Source organism: Mesoplodon mirus (assembly GCF_964341445.2).
Source record: "Mesoplodon mirus genome assembly, chromosome: 1".
Lineage (NCBI taxonomy): Eukaryota > Metazoa > Chordata > Mammalia > Artiodactyla > Ziphiidae > Mesoplodon > Mesoplodon mirus.
The window spans coordinates 12,682,342-12,701,893 of NC_138976.1; the positions used below are offsets into that span (position 1 = coordinate 12,682,342).

At 44.2% G+C, this 19,552-nt stretch overlaps 2 protein-coding genes across 3 annotated transcripts in view; one reads left to right on the top strand and one right to left on the bottom strand.

Moving 5' to 3' along the window:
- Window positions 1-1,052, bottom strand: part of MORN5 (MORN repeat containing 5) — a gene marked incomplete at its 5' end in the record, with an annotated part of 34,212 nt that extends 33,160 nt beyond the window's left edge. For both annotated transcript variants that reach the window (XM_082620950.1, XM_082620951.1), the window contains one exon: window positions 1,006-1,052. In XM_082620950.1, the coding sequence (XP_082477076.1) occupies window positions 1,006-1,052 (47 nt within the window). The remainder of the gene's footprint in view (window positions 1-1,005) is intronic.
- Window positions 1,053-1,242: 190 nt separating this feature from the next.
- Window positions 1,243-14,775, top strand: NDUFA8 (NADH:ubiquinone oxidoreductase subunit A8). The gene is made up of 4 exons (XM_082615059.1): window positions 1,243-1,397; window positions 7,270-7,433; window positions 10,520-10,685; window positions 14,454-14,775. The coding sequence occupies exons 1-4, from the start codon at window positions 1,245-1,247 to the stop codon at window positions 14,589-14,591; spliced, it is 621 nt and encodes a 206-aa protein (XP_082471185.1). The 5' UTR covers window positions 1,243-1,244; the 3' UTR covers window positions 14,592-14,775.
- Window positions 14,776-19,552: the final 4,777 nt, after the last annotated feature.

Here is a 19,552-nt window from a genome sequence, read left to right on the forward strand (position 1 = left end):
TGCCAGGCATATGTACTATGAGGGGGGATACAGAGATGAAATAAATTAGATTTCCTAATGCCCAGCACTACCAAGGGTCTAACAGTGGCTCTTCCCACCCACAGAACTGTGCATAGTATTCAAATCTCTCTACGTAAGAGCACAGCCCCCCCGTCTAGCTTGGGCTCCCACTCTCCTCCAGGCACATTCTACACTCCACCCAAACTGAACTGCCTGTTCTTTCCCTTATAAGCCCTCTGAGCTATTGCTCATGTTGTTCCTTTTGCCTGGAAGCATTCTTCATCTTGCATCTCCACCCACCTAGATCCTACTCAACCTTCAGGGCCCATTTCAAATATTGTCTCCTCCATGAAGTCTTCCAGGACTGCTCCAGCTAGATGCATCCTCTACAGGGGCTCAGCAGCAGGGGTCTATAGTAGAAAGCACATGGGCTCTGAAGTCAGATCTGGTTTTCAGCTCTGCTCTGTCAAATGCCAACTAGGTGACTTTGAGCACATTATATAATTACCTTGTGCCTCACCTTTCCCGTCCGTATAATGGGGGTGATTATATCTATCTCATAGGGTTGCTATGAGAAGGAAAATATTCAAGCAAAGCCACTATCTGAAATTATCTTCTCATTTATCTGTTTGTTGGCAGTATACCAACTAGACGATAAGCTTCACAAGAGCAAGGATCTTGACATTTTTAATATTCTTATCCCTATATCTAAGACTGGCATTTAGCAAACACACATATATATGGGTATACATGGAATGGATGTATCTCAGCTCTGCTGTTTATTAGATATGCGTCCTTGAGCAAGTTACTTCACTTCTCTGGATCTCATTTTCCTGAACTGTAAAATGGGAATAAACGTTCCTATCTGAAAGGGTTGTCCTGAAGTTTAAAAGGGATAAAGTTTGTGAACGTGTCTGGTACAAAGTCCTTTGCAGAGGCAAAAAGACCGCCGGCTTTTCCCAGTCACGGATGTTCAAGACATAGTGAATCAAACGAGGTCCTTACCTCCCATCTACAAATTCCCCAATATATTGGCTCCCCATGTACTCCATGGCGCCTGCCTCTAGCTTCCAGCCGTTGGGAGACCAGAGTCTCAGTGTATCCCGCCTCACTATGACAACCAGGAGGGATAGGCGGAGCCGAGGCGAAGCCCCACCCCCAGGGTCCGCGGAACCTCCTGGCTCTGCGCATGCTCTGTGGCTCGCTGTTGGGCAGAGCAGTGCGCCTGCGTGCCGCCGCTGCGCATGCGCAGACGCTACGTGGCCCGCGGCAGTCGGAAGGGGAGTTCAAGGAGACGTGGGCGACGCGGCAGCGGGCACCTCCTCGGGGTCGGGGCTACCGCCGTCATGCCCGGGATAGTGGAGCTGCCCACTCTGGAGGACCTGAAAGTGCAGGAGGTGAGGCTCGTCCGGAGGATAGGCAAGCGGGGCACAGGCCTACAGCTTCCCGGGCCTGGGCCCAGCCCTGCTTGCACTCCGCAGACCCTGGGCCCCGGATCCCCCATCCCCTCCCCATGCCCCCAACACTTACACAGGTTGACCCTCAGACGCCTCCTCGTCAGCTCGGGGAGACCCGTCCCTCAGTAGCTCGAGAACTCTCCTTCCCTTCCACGCAGCAACCTGCGTCTCCTTTACGTGAATAATAGTACTTTTTATTAAGCACCAACCAGGGTCACTTTACTTACTTCATGTCATAATACTCAAACCTCCTTGCGAAGTGAGTGTACAACCCCGGGTGCTCCAGTCGAGGGAGAGAGACAGTCACCTTAAAGTAGCATCGTCGGTGCAGAGTGCATTGGAGTGGAGCTAGGAAGCCGCAGAAAAATGAGATGATATTGGAGAGTGAATTTGCTAACAACCTGGGAAAGTGTTTGGTAATAGGACATTTAAAGCATTCATTTATTCAAGAGCTCTCATTTGAATAATTACCATATGCACATACACTGGAAAATGAGAGAGATAGTCCCTGTCCTCATAGATAGTTCCTGTCCTCATAGAGTTTATAATCTAATAGGGAGACAGAAACGTAAAGAGGCAATTACAGTACAGTGTAGTTAGGGCTACGAGAAGTGAAGACCGATCATACTAATTACAGCAAACATGATCAGGCCTTTTCTAGATGTCAGGCAGGATGCTAATTACAGACATTAATTCATAGGGTCCTTCCAGCAACACTGTAAGGAAGGGTATAATTGATCTCACCATGTTATAGATAAGGAAGCAGGTCCTGAGAGAAGTCATTTGCCCAAGGTCACACGGTAGAGCTGGAATGTGAACCCAGGTCTGATTTAAAAACCCGTGCTTTTAAACTACCATATTACGGGCAAAAGCTCAAAAGAGCGAGAAGGCTTAGCAGAACCTTTTGTGTTTTGTGTTTTGCTTTTTGACATGACTCTTTTGTTGGTGGAAAGCAACAGTTGCTGAGCCGGGAGAGGTACCTTGGGCTGAGGCAGGGCTGGAAGCGGCTTTTACAAGGCCAGACTGAGCAGTTTGGACTTCATCCTGTAAGTGAGGTGGTGGGGAGAGGTGGAAGATTTTAAGGCAAAAAAAGTGCCAGGACAGGACTGGATAATGAGGCTACACTGGAGGAGAGGGAGGGGAAGATGAAAAAGTACATGCCAAAAATTATGTCCCAGGCCCTGTGTTAAGTGTTTTACCTGCATTATTTCACTTCATCTTATATGCCTGTGAGAATGGCAACTATTATTGTATTATTTTAATTATTATAATAAAGTGACACGTACTGAAAGTTGGGGGTGGGGACGTGTGGGTACTGCCAACAGTCAGTTTGTTTCTTGCCCGACTGTGAAGCTGGGTTAAGACTTTGAGTTGCTGTATTTTTCATCGGCACTTTAATTTGGTTCAACAGTCATCTGAGGTTCTGCTTCTTGCACGTGTTCTACTTCTGGAATAAATTTGCCTTTAGAGTTCACACAGTTGAATTGAGGAACAGATAATTACATAAATAGCTAAAACACAAAACAAAGTATGATTAAATGCTACAGAAGAGGGGCAGACATGGTTTAAGAAAAGAGGGTAGGATTTGAAGTTGTATCTAAATTCTAGGCCTAACTATTCGGTTACCTCGATGAGTCACTTTTCCCATTTGCAGACACAGTTATTTTATTTGTAAGATGAAGTGATTCCAGCTGTATAATTCCCTGAGGCTATGAAGGGAACCGAGAAAGCACTTCCTGGGTATAATGTAAGACTTGGCTAAATGTCATTTGAAGAATGGCATTTACAGGCAGAGATGGAGAGAAGAACTTTCTAAACAAAGCAGGATCTGAGCAAAGGTAAGCAGGTGAGGCCAAAAATGGGTTCCGGGAACAGTGAGTTCAGTGTCCTAGAGGACAGCCAGTACCTTTTTAATGTCTGGTGGGTGAGAAGGCTGGAAGGATAGTTGGGATCTGAAGGGTATGAATACTTAAGTAGAAACTTAGGCCTTATTCTGCTGCTAAGCCTGAATCCTTCAAGGGTTTTGTTGCTAATTTCTTTTAATAACAGAGTAAAATAAGAATTGTCTTTTAGGACAGCAGCTCTGTGAAGAATGGTTGGAAGAGAGGACTAAGAAAAGCAGGAAACCAATAACTGAGGAAGATATTATTGACCCCAGCATGATTGGTGACTGTGCTTACAGAGAGGAAAGAACGCATTTATCTAGAATTGATCCGACTTAGCAATGACTTAGATATCAGAGGCAGCAAAGGTTGAGGAATCGGTGTCAGATTTGCAGCTTGACAGAACTGGGGAAGCCAGAAGGAGTGGGTTTGAGAAGCAAGTTAAACCCATTTTGGACCTCATTGACCTTCGAGTTATGACACATGCCTATGGAAAAATAGTCAGAAGCTTTGGGCAGGAAACTCCTTGTACACATTAACGATTTTGAGTAAAAATAATGGCCAGTATTTATGATGTGCTTCTATGTGCTAGGCGCTGTTCTTCTTATTTATTTATTTATTTGCGGTACACAGGCCTCGCTGTTGTGGCCTCTCCCGTTGCGGAGCACAGGCTCCAGACGCGCAGGCTCAGCGGCCATGGCTCATGGGCCCAGCCGCTCTGCGGCACGTGGGATCCTCCCAGACCGGGGCACGAACCCATGTCCCCTGCATCGGCAGGCAGACTCTCAGCCACTGCGCCACCAGGGAGGCCCTGTTCATATTTTTAATGTGTGTTAACCCTGACAACAGTTCTATCAACTAAGTACTATCATCCTCCATTTTACATAAATTAAGCCAAATATAAAACCTAGTATAAATTAAGTACTACAAAAAAAAAGGTGCAGATCTGGTTTAAGGAAGAGAGAACAGGACTAGAAGACTGCTTGTAGATTGTGGGGCTTTTTCTGCCTCTGTTTCTGCACCTGCAGACCATCTAAACCTGCTGTGCAGTGAGGCTGTTATGAGGACAGATGAGGGAGGGCATTGAAATTCCGTGTTCTTTGAGACAAAGGGAGCTGAATGAATCTGAGAGGGTATTCACAGTAAGCAGCTGTGAAAGGATGTGGCTTCTGCTGGAACTTGTCAGTGAAGAAGCAGGTGAGGGGTGGTGGTGACATCTGAAGTTCTTTGCCTCCTCAGTGATGCAATGGGGAGAGGCCTGATTGGAGGTCACGCTTTCTGCTGCTAGTTCTGCACTTGCCACTGACTTGCTGCACCATCTTGAGCACATTGCTCCTTTTCCTTAGGAAATAAGTTCAGTGAGTGGTTCCCAGCCTTGATTTCCCTGTGACAGGGCATGCTTTATGTGCTCAACAACATGGGCATAACCTAGATTGGGATAAGACCTCTACATGTGTGGGGAAGTAAAGCAAAGAAAGCCATAGGTTTTTGGGGGCGTGATAGCTGTGAAGGCATCAGAGTAATTAAATCAGCCACTTAAAGATGTTTTAAGACATTTGACAAGGAAATAAATGTAGCTAACTTAATTTTTTTTAATATATTAAGCTTTAAAAAAAGTTTGCATCTTGATTTTTCAGTCTCCCAGCTCTTTACAGGTAATATAGCAAGCAAACGTGTACCACTCAATTAACCTAAGTAAACTATTATCAAAAACTGGAATACAAAATTTTACAGATTTTTAAATGAATATATTAGAATTGTCATGGCAAATTTCACTTACATCCTAAATTTACCTTTGCTTTGATAATTAGAACAGTTGTAATATTAGTAGTCATAGTCATAACCTTATTCTTCTCTTCCTGTAGTGTGTAGATGAATTATCTCTTCATCTTTCCTTGCCTTTTATCTTATTAAAAATATTAATAATTTAACCTAGGCTGTGTGAAATTCCTAAAAAATGAAATTATAAAATTTTTATTTTTATAAAAATAATAATTATAAAATTATTCTCATGTAAAAGTTCTTAAATATTTTCAGATCAAATCCATAAGGCATAAGGCACTAGGACAAACTAGATTTTATTCTAGGTACAATGGGTGAGTTTTAGAAAATCTGTTAATGCTCTACATTACATTTATAGATTAATGAAAAAGAAACCTGAAAATTTCAGTCGTTCCTGGTGGAGGAAACAACAGTGCAACAAAGCCATTTATGGTTAGAAAGAAACTTCCCTAATGAGGAACATCCAAACAAGTATATCCCAGACACCAACAGCCAATATCTTACCAAACTACTTTAAAGTTTAGAACAAGGCAAGGATGCCTACTGCCATTGCTGTTTGTCTGTATCATCCCGGAAGTTTTGGTCAGAGCATTAAGATAGGGAAAGAGAAGAAGGAAAAAAAGATACAAGTATCAGAGAGGAAGGGAGGCAGTTTTTATTTGTAAATGGAAGCTTTTCTCTTAATCCTCTTGAGTCTCTTATTAGAACTGACAAGAGTTCAGTAGACTATGGCTACAGAGAAGATACAGTGTGAAAGCAAGCAGTAACCAACTGGAAAATCTAAGGGAAAAATGTCCCATGTAGACAGTATCCAAAATGTGAGAATACTGAGGAATAAACAAGAAATATGCAAGTTTCCTGTATGAAGGAAACCGTAATTTTAACCAAAGAAAGTGAGAATGAGCTAAATAAATGGAGAGACATACTGTGTTCTGGATGAGAAGGCATGATTCATGTATTCTTAACTCTCTTGTAACTGTTAATCCCCTGCTGCTGGCACAGAGTGAGTGCTTGACAGCTACTTGCGCTGGGGCGCTGTTTTGGGTGCTTGGTGGACCATGGTAAACACCACCTTAATTAGTTTACCTTAGGGAGAATCGACCTCTGTTACAAACAAAATCCCTGCCCTCTTGGAGCTTACGCTCCAGGGGTCACAGATAGAGCCGACCACTGGTGCTAGCTTATCTAAGGTGATGAGGGAAGGACTCTGAGATAAAGTGTGAGCAGAGACCCAGTAGTGTAACAGTGCCCTTTCCTTTCTAATTTGTTACATAACTAGACTTGGTACAATTCCATTGGGAGTTATTGGAGGAAGGGTGTTCATCTGTAAGAATAGCCAGAGCAGTTTTGAAAAGGATGAATAGTGAGGAGGATGGTCTTCCCAGACAACGAACAGTAATTAAAACACTGGTATTGGCACAGGAAGAGGTGGTACAGAAAGGAGGCTAGCAGGACCCCTGCTGCAGCAGCTGCTAGACAGGCTCTGGACTGTACCGTGAGCTGGCTGTAGCTACACTGTGCTTCTCCCAAGAAAGTGTGCTGGGGTGAAAGTGAGTGAGACTGACACAGTCGTAGGGATGGCTGCCTTGGATATACTCTCTAATTTTAAAAAATTCACAGATTTAGTACTTTATTATTAATAATAACTTGCTGAACTAGGTGCTCTTACTGATCCCTTCCAGTCTCTAATCTTCTGTGATTCTGTCATCTTCTGGGAATCTTATATATCCTCCCACTGTTACTTTTATTCCTGGAGAGGCGACTCATCAGTGCTCCTCAGGGTTGGTTCCTCCCCATACATCCCAGAAGCCTCCATCTTCCTTCAGAGCTCCACTTTCTGTCTCACAAAGATCTAAGGATTCCATTCGGGCCGCCATTTCCTTATGTCTAAAATGGGGATGGGGATGGTGATATCAGCCTGATGAGATTATTACGAAGGTGTGGAAAATCATACATGGGAAAGAGCTCTGTGATCTCTGAAGCACCATAGATCATAAGGGTTTATCACAGAGTCCCCTGTCTTTAGTGCTCTTGGCAAAGTCAGAACGGGGCTACCTTCCTGTTCCCTCTGTCGTGACCGGCATGAGGTGAGGTTGAGGAAGTGGTGTCCTGGTACAAAGCTGGTCCTTCTCTGTTCCTCTCCCCAGGTGAAAGTCAGTTCTTCTGTGCTGAAAGCTGCGGCCCATCACTACGGAGCTCAGTGTGATAAGCCCAACAAGGAGTTCATGCTCTGCCGGTGGGAAGAGAAGGACCCGAGGCGGTGCTTAGAGGAAAGCAAGCTTGTCAACCAGTGTGCCCTGGACTTCTTTAGGTAAGATCTTTTCACGTCAGTGCCCGCTGGTTGCAACATCAAGGTATATGTATCTCCGTGAACATCCAGCTAATTAAATGGAAGGATAATTTTACTAATTTTAGTAGGAATGGAAGGCTTTGCAATCACATAGACCAAAGTAGAGCACACAATAAATGAGAGTTCTTTTTGTTCTTTGTTTTTATTATTTGGCACTTTTTTTTTTTTTTTTTTTTTAAGTATAGTTGATTTACAGTGTTGTGTTGGGACTTCCCTGGCGGTCCAGGGGTTAAGACTCCATGCTTCCAATGCAGGGGGCATGGGTTCCATCCCTGGTCGGGAAGCTAAGATCCCACGTGCCATGTGGCCTAAATAGATAAATAAATAAAATAAAATTACAGTGTGTTAATTTCTGCTGTACAGCAAAGTGATTCAGTTATACATATATATATTCTTTTTCATATTCTTTTCCATTATGGTTTATCACAGGATATTAAATATAGTTCCCTGCGGTATACAGTAGGACCTTGTTGTTTATCCATTCTATATATAATAGTTTGCATCTGCTAATCCCAAACTCCTAATCTTTCCCTCCCCCATCCCACTTGGCAACTACAAGTCAGTTCTCTATATCTGTGAGTCTGTTTCTATTTTGTAGATAAGCTCATTTGTGTCATATTTTAGATTCCACATATAAGTGGTATCATATGGTATTTGTCTTTCTTTTTCTGATTTACTCAGTATGATAATCTCTAGGTCCATCCACGTAGCTGCAAATGGCATTAGTTTATTCTTTTTTATGGCTGAGTGCTATTCCGTGTGTGTGTGTGTGTGTGTGTGTGTGTCTGTGTGTGTGTGTCTGTGTGTGTGTGTGTGTGTGTGTGTACCACATCTTCTTTAGTCATTCCTCTGTCAATGGACATTTAGGTCACTTCCATATCTTGGCTATTGTAAATAGTGGCAAGTTCTTTAATCTCCATGAACCCCAGCTTCCAAATTGTAGAGTAATACCTATCATAAGATTGTTGTGAGAAATTTGAAAAGGCACATAAAAACAGCTTAGCACAGGGCTTGCTTATAGGCATTTACTAGATTGTTATCATTATCATTACTACAGAACACACAGTTATGATGGAAAGGAAAGGTGTTCAGAGTCAAGTGTTTAGGTAGGCCACTATACTTGATATAAGTAAAAAAAATCCAAATTATAATGGTGGAAAAATGTTTTAACCATATTAGTCAGAACTCTATTAGAAAGGACAGAAACTCAAAGGGAATTGGCTCATGTCACTGTAAAGTCCAGAAATAGGACTGGCATCAGGCAGGACTGGATTCAAGGGCTTAAATAATTTCACACCTACTTGGTATCTTTTTGCTTCACCTCTTATCCCCCACCCACAGTTTCTTAGTCCTGCTCTCTCTGTCAAATTCATTTTCAGAGAGACCCCCTCTCCTTGCTTTAGCAGCAATGGCCACCAGCCAGTCCAAGTGCTCCTTGCTTAGCAGACCCAGACAAAGAGTACCACCCAGTAGCATGAGCAGTGGTCCCTGGACTGAGTCTCATTGGCCTGGCTGGTCAACTTCATGTGCATATCTTTGAATCAGTTGTGTTTCAGGAGATAAAATGCTGTGAGTGGTCAGGCCTAAAGTGGGGAGTAGACTTAGATTCATCTAAATCACATTGCCGAGCGATTGGGAGGGGTTGTTCCCCAAAGGAAAATTTGAAGGATGTTCCAGAAGAATAGAGAATGACTGCCGGCTAGGCAAAACCCACAGATGTCCCTTACAATGACGCTAGAGGAAAAAAAATTCCTTCACACAATAGCTGCTTTCCTTCTTTCTTGCTTCTACGGTCTTTGTCCACATGCAGAGATATTTTTGTGCTTAAAGTCATAGTGCGTGTACATTTGAAAATTCATTTTTTCACTTGAAACTATTGGAAACATTCTTTCAAGCTGCTCTGTCTTCATGATCATCATTTTTCATGGCTGTGTAATATTCCATCAGTAGATAAACCAGCCATAATTTTGTTATTAAACATCATTATTGATTGTTTTGGATAAATCTGCAGTGATTACATTTGTGTAGAGATCATTTTCATTTTTTAATTAATTCCTTGGCACAAATTTCCCAGCAGTGAGATTATTCTTTAAAAGGCTTTGAACATGATTCATGGCTCTTGAATTACAGTTGGAAGTTGGGTCAGTTTATGCTGTCCTCAGCCTGTATCCTGGTATCCCTCTCCAGCATTGCATATTATTTAAATATTTGATAGGTACAAAATGGTGTTTTACTCTTGCTTGAATTTGCATTGATTTGATTGCTAATAAGGTGGAATGCGTGTTCCTTTAAAATTTTTTTATTTTCTAAGAGAACTTCGGCAAAGTATTTTTCCTTTGACTCAGAGGGAGCACGTTTAAGTGGGAAATGTTTGGATTTCACAAGCTCCTGAGGTGCTGAACTAGCTTGCTGTAAGCACTAGTAGATAGTTGTCTATTAGTGTGGGTGCCAGGGTAACAGAGCCGAGAACATAGACCTAAGTACCAGAGTGATGGTTTGCAGCCTTTCTTCTGCTGCAGTATATTGGAGGAGTCCAAAACTCCAGCTGGACACGGTTGCTCACCACCATCGCGATTCTTAAGTCGAGGCTAGGGGGCTGCAGTTTCGTGTACTGTAGAAACGCAGGTCGTTGAGGCTAGAGGTAACCCAGAAAAGCTCTTGAGGCTTTGACATTCCTTCTTCCTTCCTCTTAACACACCCCATCACCCCCAAGGCTATACTCAAAATACCTGCAAAGGGGGCTTCCCTGGTGGCGCAGTGGTTGAGAGTTCGACTGCCGATGCAGGGGACACGGGTTCGTGCCCCGGTCCAGGAAGATCCCACATGCCGCGGAGCAGCTGGGCCCGTGAGCCATGGCTGCTGAGCCTGCGCGTCCGGAGCCTGTGCTCTGCAACGGGAGAGGCCACAGCAGTGAGAGGCCCGCGTACCGCAAAGAAAAAAAAAAAAAAGCAAGGCTGTGTGTATGAGGTCTGCACCAAATTTTTCCCCACTTTTTTGTTTTTCATCGTTTTGCAAAGAGCTGCCCCTAATCAAGCCCTCTTTTCCAGGCAGATAAAGAAGCACTGTTCGGAGCCTTTTACAGAATACTGGACCTGCATCGATTACTCTGGCTTGCAGTTATTTCGTCGGTGTCGCAAACAGCAGGCGAAGTTTGACGAGTGTGTGTTAGACAAACTGGGCTGGGTGCGACCCGACCTGGGGGAGCTGTCAAAGGTAACACAGTTTCCTGCTGCTCTCTCTCTCTCTCTCTCTCTCTCTCTCTCTCTCTCTCTCTCTCTCCCTCCCCCTCTCCCTCTCCCTCTCCCTCTCCCTCTCCCTCTCCCTCTCCCTCTCTCTCGCTAAGGGTGGGGAAAGGCAGGGGGTGGTCCGGAATGGGTCTTCTGTGAGTACAGATGTGATGTGAGAAATCCAGAATGACCAGTCAGCTTCATTAGGGAGTGGTTATACACGGTCCAGAGGGAGTTTATTTAATAGAAGTGTTCCTTTAAATAGCTGGCCCAGCACGTGCAGATTTGGTTTTGGTTAATTAGCTAACTGAAGAACAGAGGGAGTAGGTGAGGATAAACAAAATGTTAGGGGCACCGTCAGTTGAAAACATTGAGGTTATTGTGGGCAAATAGGTTTGAGGTTATGCCAGATTTTTCAGGAACATACCTGAGATAAAAAAAAGTAATGCCTGTAGTTTAAAAAGCTTGTTTCTCTGTTCTTTCTCCCATATTTCCTGTCTCAGTTGTGACACCACCATCTGTTGAACCCTCAGAGGGAGAAACCTGAATGTCTTTTTTCTTCACTTTGCACTCTTTCTTCCTTTATCCAGTCCTCAATTCCTGTAGCATCTCCTGGAATATTGTTTTGAATCCTCTCACTGTCCCCACTTCCTGGACAGGAGTTCTTAACTGGGCTACATGAATTTCTGGGCGGGGAAGATGGATCACTATAGGCATGATCTGTGTGGAAAATAAGTCAAATATCACTTTCCTTAAAAAAAAAAAAAAAAAAAAACTTTTCAAGGGGACTCCTATGTGCTTGCAAAACAAAGCATCCCCTCCATATCCTGACATGCCACAGCCCTTTGTGATCTGACCCATCCCTGGCTTCTTAAGCATTGTCATCCTCCATTCCCTCTGGGAAGCATAGGTAGCAAGGCATGGAGGGAAGAACTCTGGTTTGAATGGAGACTGAGAGTAGATTTGAATCTTAGTTTCATGACTTAATTGCTGTGGGTCCTTGAGCAAATTTCTTAACATTTCCTATCCTACCACATTTATAAGATGGGACCAGTATTAATCCCTGTTTTTCTGTGAGGATTAAGCTATGGAGCCTGTGTGAATCCCCAGCATAGTACCTGGCACATAGGTCCACAGTTAATGTTCATTCCCTTCCCTTTGTGTGCGGCATCTGTGGATAGTTGGGTCTTAAGCTTGTTGCCATAAGTAGAGGAATGGTTAAGGAATTTTTTTTTTTTTTTTTTGTATCTGGCATATCTTTACTTCGGATACCTTCTTTGCTGCACCAAACAAATTATTTTATTTATTTTATTTTTAAAAAATTTTTATTGAAATAGTTGATTTACAATGTTCTGTTAGTTTCAGGTATACAGTAAAGTGATTCAGATATATATATATATGTGTATATATATACATATATATATTCTTTTTTTTTACATTCACTTCATTATAGGTTATTATAAGATATTGAGTATAGTTCCTTGTGCCATACAGTAGGTCCTTGTTGGTTATTTATTTTATATATATAGTGTGTATATTTTAATTCCAAATGAACAAATTATTTTAAATAGTTGATAATTCTAAGTTGGAAAGTGGTGGAACTTTTACATAGAATAAAGAAAACTACCTTTTCTCATTTCTGTCTCACAAAAGGAGAATTTACAAATCATGTTGTTAAGAAAGCATTTTTATTCCTGAATCTTTGTAATAACATTTTAAAAAAACCTATAAAAGGAAAAGGTACTGTTATCTGAACTCTTTTCAAAAGTGTATTTCTTTAAGAGGATTATCAGCTTTAGTTATACTTAAGTTCAGTATTCGCTCTCTTTCTAAGAAAGGTCATAATTGGCTGGACAAAGCCTGCATTTTAGCGTCATTCACTTGTGCATTCTGGTTCCAGTGGCTTGTCCTTCCCTCCTGTTTGCCCCCAGTGAATTCATACTCACTCATCCAGTCTCAGCTCAGGTGTCAGGTCTGTCTTTGAGGTTTCTGGCTTTCCTAGGCAGGATTGCTCTCTCTCACCCATAATTCCATTGTCCTGATAATATTAATATTGAAAATAACTCATGGAGCACCTGTTCCATACATCAGGTGCTTCATGTATGTTACTCTAATAACCCTAGGAGCTACGACTAGCTCCGTTTTACAGATAGGAACTTGAAGGTTAAGTCAGCTGCCCAAGGTCATTTACCTAGTAATTAGTTTGGCCACATGCTCCTACTCCTTTTCTATTTTGAGTGTGGTGCAGAAGAGGAAGTTGCTTTATTGTCCTTTCCCCAGTAATTTGTCCTTTAAAGGGGTCCTTTTATTTTTTCTAGATTTATTTCACAGACATCTTGAATTCCTTAAAGGAGCTTCAAATGCCAGCTGGAGGCATTTCGAATACTCTGTCAAGCAGTAAGGAACCATTAGTGATCTCTAATTATAGCAGAGAGATGAGAAAACTGTTTTAAAAGCAAATAAAAAACTATTCTGGACTTGTAGTCAGAAGACTGGGGTTCCAGCTCCAACTCTGACATTTGCTGTGTCTTGATCTTAGACAAGCCAGCCATCTCTGCTCCTCTTCCATGAACTCGAGATAATTATGCCTCAGAGGGTGGTTATAATAAGAATGATGTGATTGTGTCCGTGAAAGCCCTGTTCACAATAGATGGTGTTTGAATTTGTACGTCTGGGAAGATTGATCTGGTCACAGTATGTGGAGTGGCTTAGGAGGCCACCAGATAACAAGACTACTGATAACCATGGTTTTGTGTCTTTCTGCCTCTCTGGGCCTGTTTCCTCATCTTTAAAATGAGAACAATTTCTTCTGGGTTTCCGATGGAGACTTCTGTGGGTTCAAGTGGGTGTAAAACGCCGTCCTCCTCTCTCCCCGGGACCCCAGTTGGCTCTCTCTCTCGCCTGGCCCGTTGGCTCAGCCCCCCGCCCCCTTCTAGTTTCTGCTCCTTCCGGCCTGCAGACGTGAGTAAGTTACTTCCCTGCTCCAGTGACACCTGTTGCCCTTGGGTTAAAGTTCAAGCATCTTTGCACGTCGTTCATCACCTGGCTCCCGTGTCTCAGTGTCGAGCGTTCTGTGAGGGCACGGGCTTTGGAGCAGGCAGATCTGACTTCAGGTCCATCCACCGTTAGCTGGGGGTCCCCAGTGACCCTGCAGGTTGACCTCCGAGGAGTGTGAGAGTGAACTGGAGTAACGTGCTTGGCGTCATGTCTAACAACAGGACGTGCTCGGTCAGGGGCTGCCTCTCCCTGCGCTCTGCGCGCAGCCTGTGCTTCGGCTGCCCCCAGGCCGTGCCGGTCTGTCTCCGTGTGTACTGTTGGTTTACTGGAAGGTCTTTTCCTCTCTAATCTTCCTGGTTGGTCCTGCTCATCCTTCAAGATGAAAGTAAACGTTGCCCCCTCGGAAACAGGCCGAGGACGAGTGGCCGTGCGGAGGAGGCCTTGCTTTCCTAGCGCTCATTCGTCTCTCGGTCACCGCGACCCGCTTAGGAAGGCCTGGGTGCTTTTCCTGGCGACTCCTTCACTGAGGACAGTGTGAATCTTGCTCTCTTCCGTATCCCTACCTTCTTCCATGTGGAATGACACAAAGTAGGCCCTCTTCAGTGTTTATCTAGGGCTAAGTGTGATTTGCTAGGGCTTTATGGATGAGGAGTGGCAGAGGCAGCCAGAGCAGAGAGGAGACCCCAGGAGGTGTGTGCATGGTCACAGCTTCTCCACCTTCCCCTCAGCTCTGCTTCTCCTCTTTTACCCGCTGCAGGTCACCAAAGTGAAAACAGATCGGCCTTTACCAGAGAATCCCTATGACTCAAGAGCGAGGCCAGAGCCCAGCCCTGAGATGGAAGGAGATCTGAAGCCCGCCAGACATGGCAGCCGCCTCTTTTTCTGGACCATGTGAAGATGGGTCCGTGGCCCACACACCCAGTCAGGCACCCAGGCAGCGGGTGGTGAAAACTCTCCTGTAGTTTCATCAACCGATAGAGGGCTCTTTCCAGGATCACAAACATTAACAAAAACAGTAATTTATGTGACTTGGCAGTTATTCTATACCATTTCCTGCCCATTAAAAATTTTAAAGGAAACAGTTGTATTTTATTATGTTTTATATAACCTTTTGGCCTTTAAAGATGACTTCCCCTTGCTTTTTCTGCTTGTGGTCCTGCCTGTTCCTTTCTCTTTGCTTCAAGTAGGCATTTGCCAGTGTGGAATCACGGACAAATGACTGTGTAAAGGAAAGCCTTTGTTACCTGAGACAGCGCCTCGGGGCCAGTGTGGGTTCACACATTTTGAAGTCTCAACTTTCTTTCTTCCCAGCCAACATCTCAGACAAATAGAGTTCCTTGAAGGTCATACAAGGGAAGCATCCAGGATAGGAAAAGTGCAGAAACACTTGAGCCTTGTGACTCAGGCAATGGGCAGGGCTCCTGGCTTGGTCTTCTGCAGTCTCGCTCAAAGTTTCTTAAAGAACCAAACTTCCACCACTTCCCCTTGATATCCCATCCTCAAGCATTATAACCCAGATGTTTTTCCTGATAGACAAGGGAGTTGGAGGCTGAGCTCCCAGCTCCAAAGCCAGGAAGTCGGGAGGTCTGAGTGTCAGTTCCAGCCTTGGGTGTGTTTCTTAACCTCTTGTGAGAGGTTGAATTTGAGGACAAACTAAAGGGAACATGCTTATCTACCTCCTGAGCAGGTTAAAGCCACAAGTATTTATAAAGCTCTTTGGTTCAAAGCACTGTTATGTCTTTCTTTTCCCTTTCATTCAATTCCTTTTTCACTATTAGGCTATTTCCTCTCCATCTGACTGGGGGTCACTTTACACCTTCTGGTCGTGGCCTTACATTGCATATGACCCTGCGTAAGTCTCAGCTCCCTGGGCCTTGCTTTCCCATTTGCAGAGCCCTGGAAAGCAAAGTTGTATGGAGTCTTTATAAAGGCCTTTCCAACTCCTAGATACTCGAAGTGGGGAGATTGCTGTGAGGCATTAGTCTGTTGCCCAAAGTGTTAGGACAACACAAAGCATTGGAAGATGTGCCTTGCTCCCCACCCAGTTCTGACCCCTTATTTGGGAGCATTTTGGATAAACCTTACTCGTCTGCCAAAGCTTGCCAGCCACCGTTGCCTTATTCTCCAATTTCAGAAGAAAAAGAAGAGATTCTTAAATTTTTAAAACAGCTAAAGCAACACCCATTAACCCCTTGCCGGCCAAGTCATTGGAGGTCGTTCCTGGTGGGGAAAGTACAAGCATGCCTGCAGATTTGTTTTTATGATAACCTCAGACTGTATTGCTTCCTAGGTTCTTTCTGCAAAGGAAGCTGGGACTTGCATCAGTAATAACAAATATTCATTGAGCACTGTGCCTTGTGCCCAGTGCTTTACATGGGTCCACTCCTTCAATGCTCAGAGCCCTTTGAAAGAGTTTCTAATATGTCATGTCATTTCACAGGTGGAGGAGCGAACGCCTAGGGAGAGGTTAAGAAGCCCCCTTCCTCCTTCCTAAATGAAATAGTAGATGGGGGATACAAATGAAGATTGTCTGGTTCCAGTGGCCGCATCCTTGTCCTGCAAAGTCATCAGTGGTTCTCAGCCTTGTCTGCACGTTGGAATCACTTGGAGGCCCTGAAATACTGATATTGGGATCCTACCCCGGAGAGATTCTGATTTAATTTGTCTGCACTATGGCCAGGCCATGGAGGATTTGAAAGCTCCCCAGGTTGCTCCAAGGTGGAAACCAAGGTCTAGGGCCACTGATTGATTGAAGCAGGTCCAAGAGGTTAAGTGCTAGTACGTAGTTCAGTGGCTGAGGTTTAAACCCAGATACACCTGATTCCAAAGCCCTGAGTCTTCATCTGTTCCGATGCATATACATCACATCACCTGAGGTCTTATTAAATGAAGATTCTAATGCGATAGGTCTGGAGTGACATCTGAGATGTCTAGTAAGCTTCTTGTTGGTGCTAATGCTGCTGGTCCATGGGTCACACTTTGGGTAATGAGGGAATAAACCACAGGATCTGAGTGCAGGATCTATGATTAATCTATCTGGCTGCAGTGTCTAGCACCAGGCCCTCCCTGAAAGTTAATTCACTTCTTTAGAATCAGAGCAACAAGTCTTGAACTGTTAATGGCTTCAAATTCAACTCTAGGATTTTTTTTGTGTGTTTTGTTTTTTGTTTTGTTTTTTGTTTTTTTTGGCTGTGTTGGGTCTTTGTTGCTGCACGTGGGCTTTCTCTAATTGCGGCGAGCAGGGGCTACTCTTTGTTGCAGTGCGGGGACTTCTCGTTGTGGTGGCTTGTTGCGGAGCACGGGCTCCAGATGCGTGGGCTTCAGTAGTTGTGGCTCGCGGGCTCAGTAGTTGTGGCGCACAGGCTCAGTTGCTCCGCGGCATGTGGGATCTTCCCGGACCAGTGCTCGAACCCCTGTCCCCTGCATTGGCAGGCAGATTCTTAACCACTGCGCCACCAGGGAAGCCCCCAACTCTAGGACGTTTTGACTTTTGCCCAAGTTGGACAGAAGTTCTTGCCTTGCCCCCTCCTTGCTTTGAAGTCCTTGAACGAAGAAATTCAACTTTGGCTTTCCTGTATTCTTGATGGCATTACACCACATCATAGCCTTCTAGGACTGAAGAGTCTTAAGTAAAGACAGAATTCCTAAAATCTCTCACCCCAGACGGGTTCACAATTTTAGTAGGTAAAAAGGTCACAGAACAATTTGAAAGCAGTCGGTGTGAGGAATCTCTGCGCAGGGCTTCAAATAATAGTCAGAAAATCTTCCTGCTGGTTTGACTTAAGAATAATGAGACTGACTCCTCACATTCCCAAAGGAAATTTATCTGCCCCCTTTCCTCTGCCAAGCCTGTTCCTGTCTTCCCTATCGGAGGGAATGGCGTCTCCATCCTTACAGTGTTAAAACATGAGATGCTCCCATGACTCCCGCTCCCTGCTCTCCGTGTTCCAGGCCCACAGCAGGTCCTGTTGAGCTCCTTCTATAACCTCTCACGTCTGTTACTTCCTCTTTTATCTCACTGTCGCTGTCCTAGCCTGGTTTTGTTCCCCTTGCTTGGATTATTAACACCACTGCCTAACTGGTCTCCCACTGCCATCTCGCCATCCAGACCATGCCCCAACGTGCTGCCGTGCCTCTGCCCCTCGAAAACCTTCAGTGGCTCCTGAATGGCTATTCACTAAAGCCCAGATCCTTACCGGCATCCCCACACTCTGTCATCTGCCCTTAGCCTGGCCCATGTCCCGTACCACTATCTTACTCCTTGTCACAGACCCTACAGTCGCCCAAATGCCATTCCTCAAGAGTGTTTTCCAACTTCCAAAGCTTCACTAATGCCGCCACCGTCCACTTGCTGGGAAACAATCCTGCCCCCATCTCTGCCTCTTGAAAGTCGGCCCATCTCTCAAGGCAAACACTGCTGCTGTCTTCCCCAGGAAACATCCCTTCCTACAGCCACAAGTGCTCTTTCCTGTCCCTTCGTTCCCATGACACAGTATAGCATGAGGGTTAAGCACAAGGACTCTGGAGTTGGGCTGTCCGGATCTGAATCCAGGCTCTGTTGTTTCATAGCTGTGTGACCCCAGGCAAGTTACTTAACCCTTCTGTACTTTCTTTTCCTCATCTGTAAAATGGGGGGAACAATGATAGTACCTACATCCTGGGACGGCTCTGAGGATTTAATGAGGTTTACACATGAAATGCTTTGTACAGTGTTGGCAAATGGTAGCAATTGTCAGAGCACTCTATTTGAGTAATACCTGTCATGGCACTGGGTGTTATCTTGTTTCCCCTGGTCTTAGTACTGTAAGATCTGGCCTTCTATCTTATTTATATGTCTATATTCTAGGGCCCAATACATGGAAGACATCAGGAAATGATTAAACTATACCCCACGTTTATCTTTCTGAAGAACTTCCCACCCCCCTCCTTGCTATAGAGCAACAAACCAACACATTAATTATGTAGAGATAGGAGTAAATCTTTGAGATTAAATTGCCATCTTTGTAGGTATCAAGTCCTAGCTGAAATGCTTTTTGGTATAATCAAAGATGTACTCTTAATGCTCTGAAATGGATCATGACATACTTGGGCTTTAAATATACCAGTTGAGGGCTTCCCTGGTGGCACAGTGGTTGAGAGTTCACCTGCTGATGCAGGGGACACGGGTTCGTGCCCCGGTCCGGGAAGATCCCACATGCCGTGGAGCGGCTGGGCCCGTGAGCCATGGCCGCTGAGCCTGCGCGTCCGGAGCCTGTGCTCTGCAATGGGAGAGGCCACAATAGTGAGAGGCCTGCGTATGGCAAAAAAACAAAAAAAACAAAAAAACCCAAATATACCAGTTGCTTCTACCACATAGGAAGTCTCTGTTTGGGGTTGTGACATCTCTTTTTGTCTTGAGCATTTGTAATATGTGTCACAAGTAATTTTACTAAGATACTAAAATTCATAAATGTATTTGCTTAAAAAAAATAAATTAGAACAGAGTCAAGAGATTAAGGAGAGGTGACCCCAGACTTTATCTGAGGAGTAGATCTGGGTGGTAGCTCTGAGAAACAAATGTGGGTTGTCTGGTTCCAAGGCCACACTCTTATTCTTCAGTCATTGAATCTTATCCTTGGATGCACATTGGAATCACCTGGAGACCTTTAAATACTGATGTCCAGATTCCACCCCCAGATCTTCTGGTTTCATTGGTCTGCGGTGTGGCATGGGCATACAGATTTTGTAATAAATAATATTGCGCCTGCGCATTTATGCTCAACTATACTTTCTTCAATGGGAGGGAAGGGGTATAGTTGCAGCTAGAACCCTGGAAATACATCCATTAATTCTTTAATTCATTCGGCAAATATTTGA

Excerpts from the sequence above, each read along its gene's own strand:
- NDUFA8 (XM_082615059.1), top strand. The coding sequence starts at position 1,245 with ATGCGCAGACGCTACGTGGCCCGCGGCAGTCGGAAGGGGAGTTCAAGG. Across the intron at positions 7,434-10,519 it reads TGTGCCCTGGACTTCTTTAG|GCAGATAAAGAAGCACTGTT; the intron begins GTAAGATCTTTT and ends CCTCTTTTCCAG. Across the intron at positions 10,686-14,453 it reads ACCTGGGGGAGCTGTCAAAG|GTCACCAAAGTGAAAACAGA; the intron begins GTAACACAGTTT and ends TACCCGCTGCAG.